Source organism: Archocentrus centrarchus, chromosome 13 (assembly GCF_007364275.1).
Source record: "Archocentrus centrarchus isolate MPI-CPG fArcCen1 chromosome 13, fArcCen1, whole genome shotgun sequence".
NCBI classification, from domain to species: domain Eukaryota; kingdom Metazoa; phylum Chordata; class Actinopteri; order Cichliformes; family Cichlidae; genus Archocentrus; species Archocentrus centrarchus.
In genome coordinates this window covers 21,482,384-21,496,429 of record NC_044358.1, presented here as the reverse complement: position 1 = coordinate 21,496,429, position 14,046 = coordinate 21,482,384, and the positions used below count along the sequence as shown (strand labels likewise).

The 14,046-nt window shown below is 39.9% G+C and overlaps 2 protein-coding genes across 5 annotated transcripts in view; both read right to left on the bottom strand.

Annotated features, from left to right (window-relative positions):
- Positions 1-2,419: 2,419 nt before the first annotated feature.
- Positions 2,420-6,382, bottom strand: LOC115790414 (extracellular calcium-sensing receptor-like). Its single transcript, XM_030744237.1, has 11 exons — positions 6,198-6,382; positions 5,830-6,068; positions 5,646-5,728; positions 5,297-5,476; positions 5,007-5,195; positions 4,395-4,880; positions 4,051-4,260; positions 3,816-3,939; positions 3,484-3,677; positions 3,098-3,379; positions 2,420-2,842 (listed from the first exon to the last, which is right to left on the bottom strand). Exons 1-11 carry the CDS (start codon positions 6,380-6,382, stop codon positions 2,420-2,422), a joined length of 2,595 nt encoding a protein of 864 aa, XP_030600097.1.
- Positions 6,383-10,180: 3,798 nt separating this feature from the next.
- plch1 (phospholipase C, eta 1) overlaps positions 10,181-14,046 on the bottom strand; it is a 69,315-nt gene continuing 65,449 nt past the window's right edge. For 3 of the 4 annotated variants that reach the window (XM_030744448.1, XM_030744449.1, XM_030744451.1), the window contains one exon: positions 10,181-13,977. In XM_030744448.1, coding sequence (XP_030600308.1) covers positions 11,306-13,977 — 2,672 coding nt within the window. In that variant the 3' untranslated portion in view covers positions 10,181-11,305. The remainder of the gene's footprint in view (positions 13,978-14,046) is intronic. The other variant, XM_030744450.1, reaches the window with a different exon arrangement.

Here is a 14,046-nt window from a genome sequence, read left to right as displayed (position 1 = left end):
TACATTGTTTTTCAATGGGCTGAGACTGAAACAGCGATGCATCCCAAAAAATTAATATTCAAATTCGACTTTTCTGTATTAATAACGGTTAGGCTCAGGAGACAATGAAGTGGTATGAGGGGGGCCCCCAATTCAAATTTCGCTTAGGGCCCCTTCAAGGCTCGGACCGGCTCTGGACCCAAGATATGGACAGCACTGATCTGTATATTTTAAATATGGATATTATATTAAATAACCTCTCACTGGCAAAACATACATTAATAGGGTGTAAAAAAATAAATCAGTAATAGTAAAAGTTAACATTTCTTGAAAAGTCAAATTGTTTTAAATCACTTTTTATGGAGTAAGAAAATACTCGTTTTTCCTGGATGTTTAGCTGTGATGGAAAACATTTTACATTGTTCAGGGGAGGAAAATGAGTCATACATATACATACAGTCAATTCTAAACAAACACTTTCATGTATGTGTAATTCTTCTTGCTCTGGAGATCCAATTAATGGCCCAATTATTTTACATAGTGTGTCCCAGTCTTAGTCCATCAATTCTGCAAATGTGGTAACACTTGTTTGTGCTAGTTGATGATACTCTAAATAAGCAGAAAGCAGTGTTAGCAGAAACCACCTAGTGGAAAGCCCCAAGGTCTTCACAGGACAAATGCTGGGACTTTTTGTACTCCAGTTGCACCAGCCACATGTAACTCTACCTCACCATTAGGCATTAAACTGGGCATTTTTGACCTGCTGAAGCATGAAATTTGCACTGGACCTCAAACATGACAGATGTTAACAAAGATAGCCACTCATATAGTAATGCATCATTTATAATTGGGAAATTTCTCCACTGATTCGGGATCTGTTCTCTACAACACAACATGAGTGGAAGGAGGAAAAGAGGCCGCAAAAAATTCCCACTCCATGTCACTATGACCCTTTCATTCAGTTTCCAGTGTTTGCAACTGTCAGTATTCATCTTCCCTGAAGGTATATGCAGCCTACAGTATGTAAATTTATTTCAGAATAAAATTAAAAATAAGTGGAACATGGGATAGATTCTATTGAGAGAAAGAAGTGACACTAAGTCTACTTCTATTCAGCCTCTAAATGACTCATTTGGAAGGGTGTAGTAGATGAAAATACTATTAAGTTTTGCTCACTTTCAATTCAGAATGACTGTAAAGACTGCACCCAGTGATGATCTGAGAATGGCCTGCAGAGAATGGTCTTATTCCACTATACACAAGTAAGCCAGGTTCTCTTCTCAAACACTGAAGGAAATAGGTGTAGGTGGCTGATGTAGCAACCTCATATCTTTATTGTGAGCCACACAGCAAAGGGTCACTATCCATTTAAAATGGTTCCTAGGAGGTTTTAGCTGTCAGTGATTCAGATCCACAGAAAAGTAACAGACTGCTGGTGAGTGGCAGATGCCAGAAGAACATCCCTGAGCTTTTGAAAATAAGAAAACAGCACAGTTTACCCCAAAACAGCCTTTAAAAATAAAACCTGGACTACTATTGAGACTACATTTCTAGTAGTAGTAACAGCATTAGTACAGTCCATTAAATTTGTTGAACATTGTATACACTGAAAAAAGTCAATAAAATACAACTCTTTTTGCCTCATTGTAAGCACTTCATTTCTAATTTGCATGTAAACAAAGGCAAATATCTTTAGACTTAAAAAATATTGCTTGCACTGTGGTAAGTTTGCTGTATATAGGTCATTGGGGAGTTACTGTATATTACTTTTAGAACAACCAGAAAAAGCATCAGAACATCAATTAATGGTGTGACACTACCATCTGCTGGCCATCACTTGGTACACACCGTTTAAGTAAAACCTACATTTCATTCCACCTTTAAAGTGGTTAGGGTATGTGATATCCACCAACTTATTGTAAAATGTGTTTACAATATATAATATATTAATGTGATAATCAGCTGCCAGGCAGATCGTCCTCTCTGTATGAAGTGTGTATCTTTCGTCTTCAAAGTGCAATGCCATTTTATTTATTTACCACCAAGTTATAGGATAACAGCTCAGGGCATCTTTATCATCTCTATCAACATTTTGATCAGCGTTAGTATGTTCATAAAAGCAGTCAGTTATCTCTGAATTTGAATTCATTTATGTTGATGGTATAATGAAAAAGGCATGGTCTGGAAGAGAGGGGAGAGTTTTATTGGGCTTTCATGCATGTTTTAAACAAAACATAGGAAAACAATTAAACACACTAATAAAAAAAGCCCCACAATTTATTTACCATCATTGCACTTAAATGTGATTACCTCATGTACCATTCACCAGCAGCAGAACACCACTACTTTTTGTAGTTACTCAGTTGTCAATGAAATAAAAATGTAATAAAGACTGATATGCACACATTCAAGCAATAAAAAAAAACAACAACAAAATTATCTATCTAGCCATAAGATGTTTCTTTGTGTTCTTCTCGGGCCTCAAAAGAATGATGAAACATTTGGGGGCAAAAATGCAAATCAGTAAACCATAGCTAGAGGCAAGTATTGCAAAAACTTCCACAGCAACAACATACTTCCCTGGAGAACTAATGTAAGCAGGCACAAAGGCCACCCAAACAGCACAGAAAATCAGCATGCTGAAAGTGATGAGTTTGGCCTCGTTGAAGTTGTCAGGAAGTTTACGAGCAAGAAACGCCAAGAGGAGGCAGGTACAGGCCAGCAGGCCAATGTAGCCCAGGACAAGGGAGAAGCCCACCACAGACTCCATGGCACACTCCAAGGTGACCTTTGACCCCTGAAAACCAAGATCACTTTGAGGCCTGGGAGGGCTAAGGCACAACCATATGGCGCAAATGATAACCTGTATGAAAACACATCTCAAAGTTATTATCATGAAAATAGCTGCTCATAGTCATACATCAAACTTTATAATGAGCACGGGATTCCAAGTTTAACTTTACTGTACAAATCAGGTCCACAAATAATATTTATATTTTCTTATGCTACTATTGTGTACTACATGTGTACAACAAGTACCAGCAAGTACTTTATTTGTACTTGATCCAACTAAGTACCAAACACTCTCATTATGTTATCAATGCAACAATATGCACACCTGTATGCATGTAAAGAAGCAGACACTTCCTCTCTGTTGCCCAGGGCCAAACCACTTCATCAAGGTTTCGGCACCAGGCCGAGCTGAGTGGAAAACAGCCAAGACCACGATGGTTTTTACCAGGAGGCAAGAAACACAAAGCACAAAGCTGATCCCAAATGCAGCCTGCTGGAACCGACAGGACCAGACTGATGGGCGGCCAATGAACACCAGTGAGCACAGGAAGCAGAGCTTGAGTGACAGAAGAAGCAGGAAGCTCAACTCTGAATTGTTGGCTCGTACCTGGATATGACAAAATAATAATAATAATAATAATAGTAATAAATAAACAAATGTGAAACAAGTGTATACCTCAAACTATGGGTTACATTATGTCAGGATCTCACCACAGGTGTTTTACGGTAGAAAAGAAACACCACAAAGACAGCTGTTGTCACAGTGACGCCAGACATAGCTGCTGTTGTGAGAGTGACACCCAAAGTTTCATTAAAGGAAAGAAAGTCCAGCTGCCGAGGGATGCAGGCAGTCTTTTCAGCGTTGGACCAGAACTCAGACTGACACCGCTCACAGTAAAGTGAACCTGGTAAAGAAGTGAGCGTGAGGAAAAGGGGAGTAAAAAAAGCCAAGAAAAAAAAAAAAGTAAAGATGAGCTTAAAGTAGGCAGGTCAGGGTAAACACGACCCCAGAACTTTGATGCACAATGCTCACATTTCCTTACTGGTTTTATTGCTAATCTCCCCTTCAGCACATGCAATACAGTCAAAACAGCAGGCAGGTTTCCCTTTCCTATCTGCCATCCAAGTACCTGGGGGACAGCTTTTACTGCACACTGAAACAGGCACCTAAACAAAGGCCCAAATGACATATGACATAATCCTATCAAAACTGACAAGAACAGTACTTTATGCAGCAAATTTATTAGTATCCTTAAGGCAGTTTGTTGATCTGACTACCTGATTGGATCCTGTGCTCCACCGAATAGCTGACTCATTAAGGTGGAGGTCAAAACCGTCTACCTGACCAACCAAAACAAGTTTTAGTGTCCCCCCAGGCGTGTTCTGCCAGTTGACAAGGTCATACTTTGCTGGAGGGTCACCTCCTTGGAAATAAAACACTTCTCCTTGTGGTGTTGTGAAATTCACTGTGTTTGTGTGCTGCAGCAGCTGAAAGCACAGGATTGAGAATAAACTGTTAACATTTAAAATGCTCTGTAAAAAAGTTTAGGGTATTCAACTTATCAAAACTGACAATCAAGCACTCATGTTTAATAACTCACACAGAGAGTAATTATGATTACCTCGATAGCTTTGATGTGTTTTGGAAAGGAGCAAACAGAGATATTATTTTTAGGAGGGATATCTCCGCTGGGGCAAGAGAGTAGGCTTTTAAGGGCATGGGCTGCAGCATAAACAGCAAGGTAGACATTATATGCCACTCTTAGCTGGGATGTATCACTAAAGAAATGTTGCACTTCCTTCATGGACTCTGTCCCACTGCAGGGTGGTAAAGATGAAGTAGAAATATTTGACATATGGTCACCTAGTGAGAGTGAGGTGTCCACATAACTGCAACCAAACTCCTTTTCCCAAAATTCTCTCAAAAAATCATCATCAGGACGACGAGACGGACTCAAATTTTTCAGATAATTTTCAAATCCTGGTATTGTTGAACTTCGAATGGCAACACCAAGAACACCACTTGCCACTTTAGAAATGGTAATATCTTGGAGAAGATCATCACTGGTACTCCAAGCCTCACTGGCCAGAAACTGTCTGTCAGTCACCTAAAGAAAGAGGATATTAAAATAAAGAAAGCTTGCAATAAAACAGCAGTGGTTTTATTTTTTAAAACATAAGTTTGTGTTGATTGATAAACTCCTAACCTATTACGATCAGTGTATTTTGCTCACATTTTTCTTGGCAAGTTCCATAAATATTTCCTTTACATCTGTATACCAGCAAAAGATCATAATCACAGTTGCAGTTGAAGATTGGATGGTGAGCGCCACCCGTCTGGCATCACTCACAATAGTTTCTCTGTGAATAGTCTCTATGAATTCCAGACACACCCTTTTCCCCTTAATCTCTTCCTTAAATACCTGAAATATGGAAGTCAAAACAGCCAATATGTTATTTGAATAACATATGAAGGAGACAAAGACTTATTCAGCAATTTATAGTGTAATAGCAAACTGTATACCTGTATTGCCATTTGACCGTAATCATTGTTTGCAAGCACAGCTCCAATCCAAGTCCAGTTGAGACGTATGGCCAGTTGTGCCATGGTCCGAGCTTGGTAGATATCACTGGGGATTGTTCTGAAGAAGTTAGGAAAGTTGGATCTGTCACTAAGACAGGGGCAGCTAGCCAAGTAGCTGATCTGTGAGACACACGAATACAATTTTGACAGAGTATTTACAACAGTAATAGATTTTTCATTATTTAAAATTTTAAAATATATTTAAAAACAGATCAGCCTCTCTATTTTGACTATGAACTATTTTCACCAGTTTTTTTTTTCCTATAAAAAAACAACTTACAACTGGTACAGAGAGAGGCCCCAGGGTCCTGGACAGTATTATGCCTGTTGTAGATGAGTGACCACCAATGATAAAAGGAACAGGCTGAACACCTGATGAATAAATAAATAATTCAATCAAAACAACATTTTTACACAGTCATACAGCCATATTACTTACTTTTTTCATAACTTCATGATATATCAAGTCAAACCTGCTGTTTCTCCAGCTTCTTTGTAAACTTCAGAATAAAGTGAGGAGGCTGTTAAATTGCAGCTCTGTCTGTCGCCACCAACCAGTGAGACAGCGCTTTGCAGAGCCCACGGGTATCGGCCGCAGCTATCAAGTATATGATAACCCAATTTTATTCCTGGTAGCAGAGCACTGTTTTGATTGATTTCCTCCACAGCAAATGCCATAGTATACATGTATTTTAATGCCTGTAATTCTAAACTGTAACCACAGGAGAAAAAAAAATCATGGTGAATTAAACAACCTGTGAAAGGTTAGGTTAGAGGATATGATTTGATAATATAATGTGATGCTTATTACAGCAAATAAACATTTTTGATTAAGTTTTACCCAGTACAAGGATTGTAATGTGGCAGTTTGGTGAAGTCCTGTTCTACAGCTGAAGGTATGTAGTGCAGACTAAAGAGTCCACCGATAATCACGTCTCCATCCTGGAAGACACCCCTGTTGCTTGGTGCACCCAACTGGGAGCACACTGTAACCTGTACCCCCTGCAGTTCCATCGGTTTGCCCATTACGCTGACAAACAGCAGGGGGAGGCCTGAGGAGAGCCACTTCGTGAGATGCGAGAGGAGCCGAAAAGTGGAAGCAGCCATTCTGGACATTTCACACATGAATGTCAAAATACGCATGAATCATAAGTGCAGTAAATCTAATGAGTTTAAAACACAATTCACCTCAAAACAGCTTCACCAAACCTGTTATATCTCACAGACACGGTTGAAATTTTTCAGTTACCAAATAGAAAATCCCATTCCCATTCCATATAGCTTCATAGCAGGTCGTCAAAAAGAAAGGATATTATGTTTCATCTGATTAAAAATTCCCTGGTATCTCGACCAGTGCATACCCCCTCCCTGTCTGCACATGTGAGGTGTGGGTGTGAGTATTTATAATAGGTGGGAAGCATTTTGCAAGGAAGTAAAACTGATGACTCAAGCAGCAGATAAAAAAAATGACTCCTCTCCAGAGTAATGGTGGAAAAACACTTGAATGCTAACAAGTGATTAAAATGCATGAAGTTGGCAGTAGTGGGCGTGTGTATGTGTGTACAGTACGTTTCCTGTAAATCTGTGGCTCCTGGGGGTCAGGACCCCCCAGGTTGTTATGAGTATTTTATATAAAACATGTTAATAGAGAAGTGTTGGCATAGTGAATGGTGAATGAGTGTATCAAATGCTTAGATTATGCCTCCATGTAGCAATTTCTGAAATAACACCCTCTGAGTGCACCAGTTACCAGAGCTGCTGGACTATGGCGGCAGTATCTTGATGCTACAATTCCACTACTATTTTAAGTTTCAAAAAGCTACTTAGAAATGCTGTATCTTTGTCATTTTGTTTATAGGGACAGAAATGTATTTCGTGTTCAAGCTTCATCCAGACTTGTTCTTGATAATGCCTGATCTAGTTTACAGCAAAGAGAAAAAGTAAAATAGACTGTTCTTTTCTTTACTTTTCTGTAATTTGCAGTATCCCTGGTTCAAACATTATTTAAAATATGCATTTTATAGTTTAAACTTGTTCCCAAAGCTAGTTGGTTTAATCTAGCTGATGTATGTACTAAAATAAAATAAATAAAATAATCATTCTTAGTAGCTTTCAGTATGAACTCCACAACTTTGGAACTGTGAGCTAGTTTTCATTAAATTCAACCTATGGACATAAAATAAATACAATGTAACACAATATGAAAAATGCAATATAACAATAATGCTAATACATTGAGAAATGAATATTTGCAAATTACTGGAATATCTGTTGCACTTTCTTAATAAGTCAGTCTTAAAACTGATATGTAAAACTGGTAAGAATGGGGAAGAAAAGTGTTTTAAGTGACTTTGAATGTGGCGTGGTTGTTGGTTTTGGACAGAATGATCTGAGAATTTCAGAAACTGTTTATCTACTGGCATCTGCACACAATCATCTCTAGGGTTTACAAAGAATGATCTGAAAAAGAGAAACTATCCAGTGAGTGGCTGTTCTCTAGGCAAAATTCAATTGAAAGCAAGAGTAACTTAAGTAACCACTCATTAAACCCAAGGGATGCAGAAGAGCATCACTGAACACACAACATGTTGAACCTTGAAGCAGATGGTCTACAGCAGCAGAAGACCACACCGGGTGTCATGATCCTGGGCCAGTGGCCCTGCGTTTTGAGTTCTTTTAGTGATGTTCTGTTTTGTTGTATCTTCTGGTTGTTTCTTAGTTTTTCTTACAGTCTACTTTCTCAGTTGTTGTGGTTTTGTATTGTTTTGGTTTTTTGTTAATTATAGGCTATTCTGATTTTCCTGGGTTCCCGTCTTCCTGCGTCTTTATGCTCCTGTGTCTGTGCTCCTCTGTGTATCTGTCTCCCCGTGTTCTTGTGTGCTGGTGTTTGTCTTCATTGTTTGTGTCTCAGGTGTCTGTGTCTTCCCTGTTCGGTTGTTCCCTGTCTGGTGTCAGCTTAGGTGTTGCTGGATTCTGTTTAGTCATGTTTGTGTGCCAATCTCGTTATGTGTCAAGTCTGTGTGTATCATGTTGGGTTACTTCCTGTTTTATTTTGACAGTTCTTTGTCCTGTGTGCTTTGCGTTACCTCCCTGAGTCTCGTTAGTGTTATTCTGTTCACCTGTTACCCCAGCTGTTTCCACTCACCCCTCGTTTCCTCTGTGTATTTATTGTCTGAGTTTTGCCCCGGTCAGATGTCAGAGTCTTGTTGTCTTGTGGCTGTGTTTCCTTGTGCTCTCCAGATCTTAAGACCTCCTTAGTTATAGGTTTCCTTTGTTTGTTTTGCTGCTTTAGTTTATTTTGCCATTCCCTTTTTTCTGTTGCTGTAATAAAGGCTCATTTTGGTTCATCTTTTAACACCATCTCCTGCGTTCTGCTTTTGGGTCCTCACCACCTTTCCACACCACACGGCCTGCACCCCCTAATCGTGACACCAGGTGCTACTCCTGTCAGCTAAGAACGGGAAGCTGAGGCTACAATTCAAATTTGGATGAAAGAAGGCTGGAAAAATATTGCCTGATTTGATGGGCCTCGATTTCTGCCTCAACATTCAGATAGTAGGATTAGAATTTGATTTAAGTGTAGCGGGTGTATTTAAAATGTTAAGAAAAACCGTAGCTCCTATCAAAATCATTTTTGAACTGTGAGCGTCACAAGGACCTGCTCTAAGCAGTGGTGTAATTTTTATTTTCCTGGGCTCAAAAGTGTGGCTGTGGGAGCAGTTTAAAAAAGGTGTTCATTTCTGCTTTGGAGAAAATCACCACTCTGAAATTACTATGGAGGTTAATGAAGGAGTTGGAAGGTACTCCCTCTGAACGCTTACAGTTTAAAAAGTGTACATTTGACAGGGATGTTTGAAAGTAGAGAAGCAGCTCCATATTTTGAGCATAAAATGATTGCTGTAGCGCAAAGAGTGGGGACACAGTGGCAGTTTAAAAATAAATTTTCCACCTGAGAGTTTTGAAGCCTCCCACTCTACTAATCAGGCTCCCACTCTAGCAAACGCGATACACAACCATTATAAACTCTGAAACAGCTGAAAAAACACCTTAAACTTAAACGCTCACTGTGCTTAAACCGTAAAAGATTTTGAAACACCAAGTAACAGCTGAATAGCTGAAAGGCTTGGCTTCATTTTAAAGCTTAAATGGTTTTTCTAGCTGAAAGTATGCTGAAGTTATTAGCTTTTAAAGCCTGAAAGGATTTGAAAAGGATTTGAAACTTCCCCATTCATTTTGACTGGCAAAAGTGAAGATTATAAAAAGTTCAATATCTTAAAAAGTATAAAGGTTACAAAAAAGAAAAGTAATAGCATAAATCTCCAGAACAGGCTGAAAGTTTTGATACCAGAACGGTGTCTGTAGCCCAAACGCTGCTTGAGTTTTTAGCGACCGAAGGTTTTTGGAGTACAAGAACAATACTGTGAATGCTTTGCAGCATTCACAGTAAGAATGCTTTGCAGCATTCACAGTAATAAGCTTAAATTTGAAACAATCGGAAAAAAAAAAAAAACATCAAAACAATCCAGCTGTAAGCTTCTTTTCTCTTACATTTCCTGGGATGTCTGTACTGTGGAAACTGTGAATCCAGATCAACAGGTCTATTGCTTGTCAGCTGTATTACACAGTCATTTCACAAGCAATTACATCCCATTAAGTTTTAGGCATCATATGGAGAAAGAAGAGACTGTTTGTCTTACAATGAATTGATTTTAAGCTTCAGCTGTATTATGGATTAATTATCTGATGCTATGCAGTATTTCCAGTAAAATAGAAAACAAACATGCAATTTGTTGAAACCAAATATTTCAATATTTTATTGCATTGGTAAGAAAATGCTCACAGTTCTTCAGTGAGCAGCCATACAAAGAAAAAGGATGGTGTAACACTGAAACAAAAAGAAAAAAATCCTGCAGCCTTTCCACCCTCCTATCCTCTGCCCTGTGTAGTTGTCACTCTACCTGTGCAGTTCATCACGTTATACAAAATAAAAATGAACAGAACCAAAAGGAGATCATTTTTGTAGTCTGTATCAAAGCAATTATAAAAATAAAAACCTTTCAACTCCATATTTTCTTAATTTGCTATCACATTTTCAAATTCTACAAATCAAAGAGCAACAAGTCCAAGCAAAGAAGTTTATATACTGTATTGCACCCAATACAAACAAGCCTATGCCCTCTGTTGTATCAATACAACCTTTTGTTCTGTGCAAATAAGGTTGGGCAATGCAACATCTATTGTATAAACTGGTGCATAGTCATGCTTGACATGTTCACAAGTAACATGCACAAACATAAATGTACAGTCAGAACTGATACTAAAAATCATCTGTGATGAAAAACCACATCAGGAATATTTACACACAACACAAATAAAGAAATACCACTGAAAAGAGAAGGAAGACTTACATTTGATATGAAGATGAAATCCATCAATTCAAAGTAGCCGCTGGATACTACTACACATTCAAATGATACAAAGAAAGACATTCCTTCTCTGCTTAAAAGCCAATACTTCTCTTTTTCTATTTTTGTTTTTGCTTCATAGTCAGTGTACATCGTTTGGACAGTACATCACAGGGACAAAGATAACAAGTATCTGTACAATCAGTCTAGGAAGCCATTTGGAGGGACTCAAAGTTCCCAAGTACATTTACACATTAAGCAGAATACAGACAATATAAAGCCGACTAGAAAGACCATTCACTATTGAATAGTGGACATTTCATACAGGCAGTTCATGCTATCAGATCCAACCATGGATTACACATGATGCTTCACTTTTGTCTTTTTTCTATAAACAGCCCAGAATAACATTTAGTCAACTCTGAGTTAACAAACATGAGAAAACACAATGGTGAGTGCTTATTTTATTGATCCGCAGGCTTTTGGTATAACTGAACTTAATCAAGAATCACTGCCGGATTCTTTTCATGTTAGATTATCAGAGTTACAGCCTGAGCAGAAAGTAGACCTCGGGCTCTGAGTGGGATGTGTTTGCCGGTGGAAGAGAGTCGTCAGTATAGTACCGATCTCCGTAATGGTCACCATTTCCATAATGTAATGATGTGCAGGCTCCTTCAGGAAGTCCCCTGTCCTCCAGTTGACCAAAGTAACCAGCTATGTAAGAACCAGTAGAGTGTCTGTTAGTTGGAGGAGTCTGTGAGGCTGGTTTATTTCTTAATACCACCCCACCAATGCTGGCAGTGCTATTGATCACCACCCCTGAGCGAGGTTTTAGAGCTTCTTGTTGTCTTTCGCGAGCACGGCTGTTGATGTGACGCACACGGCTTTGGCTACGGGAGGATAGGCGACGTGTAAGGGGTGGGGGGGAATCGTCTATATCCCGGGGGTCAACAGGAGCTATACTTGCTGCCTGTGGCTGTGAAAGTGGGGATTTTGCTTCCTTATACAACTGAGGAGGCTGGGGCCTATCACTGTCACTATCATCCCCCTCCAAACTGACCAGCTTACGTAGCTGTTCTGTAAGAGGATCACAAGATTGTGACTGGAAAGTCACGCCCTCCATGGTGCCTGACTTTTTTTGCTTTCTCATATGGGGGGTGATGAAACTGCGACTAATAATGTGGTATTTGCTCTGAAAGTTGCATGATATGTCTTCAGAGGTTAAGTCTCCCAGGGATTTGGACTTGCATGGGCTGGGGGAGGCAGAGTCTATGGTAGCAGACTGGGAAAGAGCTGATAAAGGCTTTAAATTAGACTTTTGTGTAGCCTGTGGCTGGTGCTTATTATTAATATGAGAAACCTTTTGGTTCCATGACTGAGTTTGGTCACATGATTGTGTTTGACTTTGGTTGAGTGGCGTGCTGTTTTGAGGAGCTGAAGCAGGCATAATGCAGTCATAGTCCAGGTGGCTATACACTGCTTCACAGTCTGAAGAGGGCGAATAAAGGCCTCTGTCTCTACAGCTGTTTACAGATGTAGCAGATTGATCATGGAGGCTTTCTGAAGAGGACAGACCATTTTGGTAACATTCCACTTGCCCTCTCTCCATCTGTTCATATCTCAGCCTGTCTTGATGAGGCATATTGAGCATACGACTGCCACTGTAGCTCATCTGTTGCTGGTAGGAAGTGCTGAAGTCTCTATTGTGTTTAAGGGCCTCAGAATTTCTTTGAGACATGGGGTAGCTGTTCTGACGGAGTGGACTGGGGTTAGAGGGTCTAGAGTAGAAAGGTCTATAGCGAAGGGGAGACTGAGAGTCGTCCTGGTGTTGATGGTGACTAAACTGGTGATAAGAAGGTGGATTCATGGGGGAATGACACTGTGAAAATGCTACACGAGATGAATGCGATGGGTACTGTTGCTGGGAATCATAATGTGAAGGTTTTTGTTGGGAGCAGCTAGGAGTGGACTCATGGTTTTCATAAATAGCATGTCGTTTGGTTGGACTCATAAGACCCTCCCATCGGCTGCCATGTCTTGGGGAAGTCAGTGTCATCTCCACTGGATCCTCATCAACATTTAGCTCCACTTCTGTAAAAACATTTCCAGCTGAATCATGGGGAAAGTGGAAACTGCTGCCATTTACAGCAGAGCCCATGTACTTTTTAGAAGTATCTTGCTCTGTTTCACTTATTCCTGGTGGATCAGTCACCTCTTCATACACCCTCTCCTCTGTCTCCTCAACTTCTTCACTTTTGCCCCTCTTTCTAGCCACATAATCCTGGCCTATATTGTGACTTTTCCCCAGTTCCTGAACCATTTTTGCTGGAGATGACCCCAAACTGGTTCCTAAAGTGTCCGCTTGAACATTGACTGTCTGTTTATTCAGGTGTTTTTCTGGCAACAAAACCTCCTCATCCAGAATAGTATAGACCTCCTCAAGCTCAGCAGTTTCTGGGCTGGAGAAGAGGGCTGGAGCAGGTTGGGCAATCTTGTGAGGTGAACAGATTTCCCAATTTACATTATTTGCCTTTTGAGCTGCCTTCTGGGGACTTGTGGGATTTTTCTTATTAGGAGATGCTGAGTTGGTCTTGAGAGGAGATCTGAACTCTTCCAGTGTTTTAGGGGTAGTGGGCCTCAAGTGTGAGTAATGAGATGGGGTGATATCATGAGATGTGAAACTGTTTTGGTCAATAGAGCTTTCAAACTGACCGATCAGAGCTGAAACAGAGCCACATGTGTCTTGCTCATTGCCTAAGGATACAGCATCAATAAGTCTGGAAATGGTGCTGTCATGTATAGAGCTGGGACTCTTTAAATCACAGTACCTACTGGCAGGGGGAAAAGGGGCCACAGAGGAGGGTGCAGAGGAAGAGGATGAAGACACTGAAGGTGTAACTGTGAATGCTGTGCTACTTGATGACATTTCTGGTTTATCCAGTTGGATCTGGCTATTCATTGTTGGCACTACAAAAGAGCTTTTCTCTGTTCCTGTGGCAATAACCTTCAATTTGTTGACTTCTGACTGGTAATTCGCATAGTCTTCTTCCTTCCTCACTTCTCCACCACCAACAACCAGATAAGAAACCTCTGACTGGAGAAATTCTCTGTTTCTATACGTCTTAGAAGGGGAAGGGATGCTTGATTCATTGGCAAGTGATGATTCAATGAGAAGGTCCACAGAGGAAGACCTGGGCCTGTTAAAAAGGCAGGATCCTGTGGACACAGATAAATAAACAAAGGGATTAATGAAGATATGCTCACATACGATAATTGATATAGAAT

Bases quoted from the DNA above. Each gene is read 5' to 3' on its own strand.
- LOC115790414 (XM_030744237.1), bottom strand. From the start codon at position 6,382: ATGGGCAAACCGATGGAACTGCAGGGGGTACAGGTTACAGTGTGCTCC. The intron at 5,477-5,645 runs GTACCAGTTGTA...TGTGTCTCACAG, and splicing joins GGACCCTGGGGCCTCTCTCT to ATCAGCTACTTGGCTAGCTG. The intron at 3,940-4,050 runs GTAGTCAGATCA...GCCTTTGTTTAG, and splicing joins GGAGCACAGGATCCAATCAG to GTGCCTGTTTCAGTGTGCAG.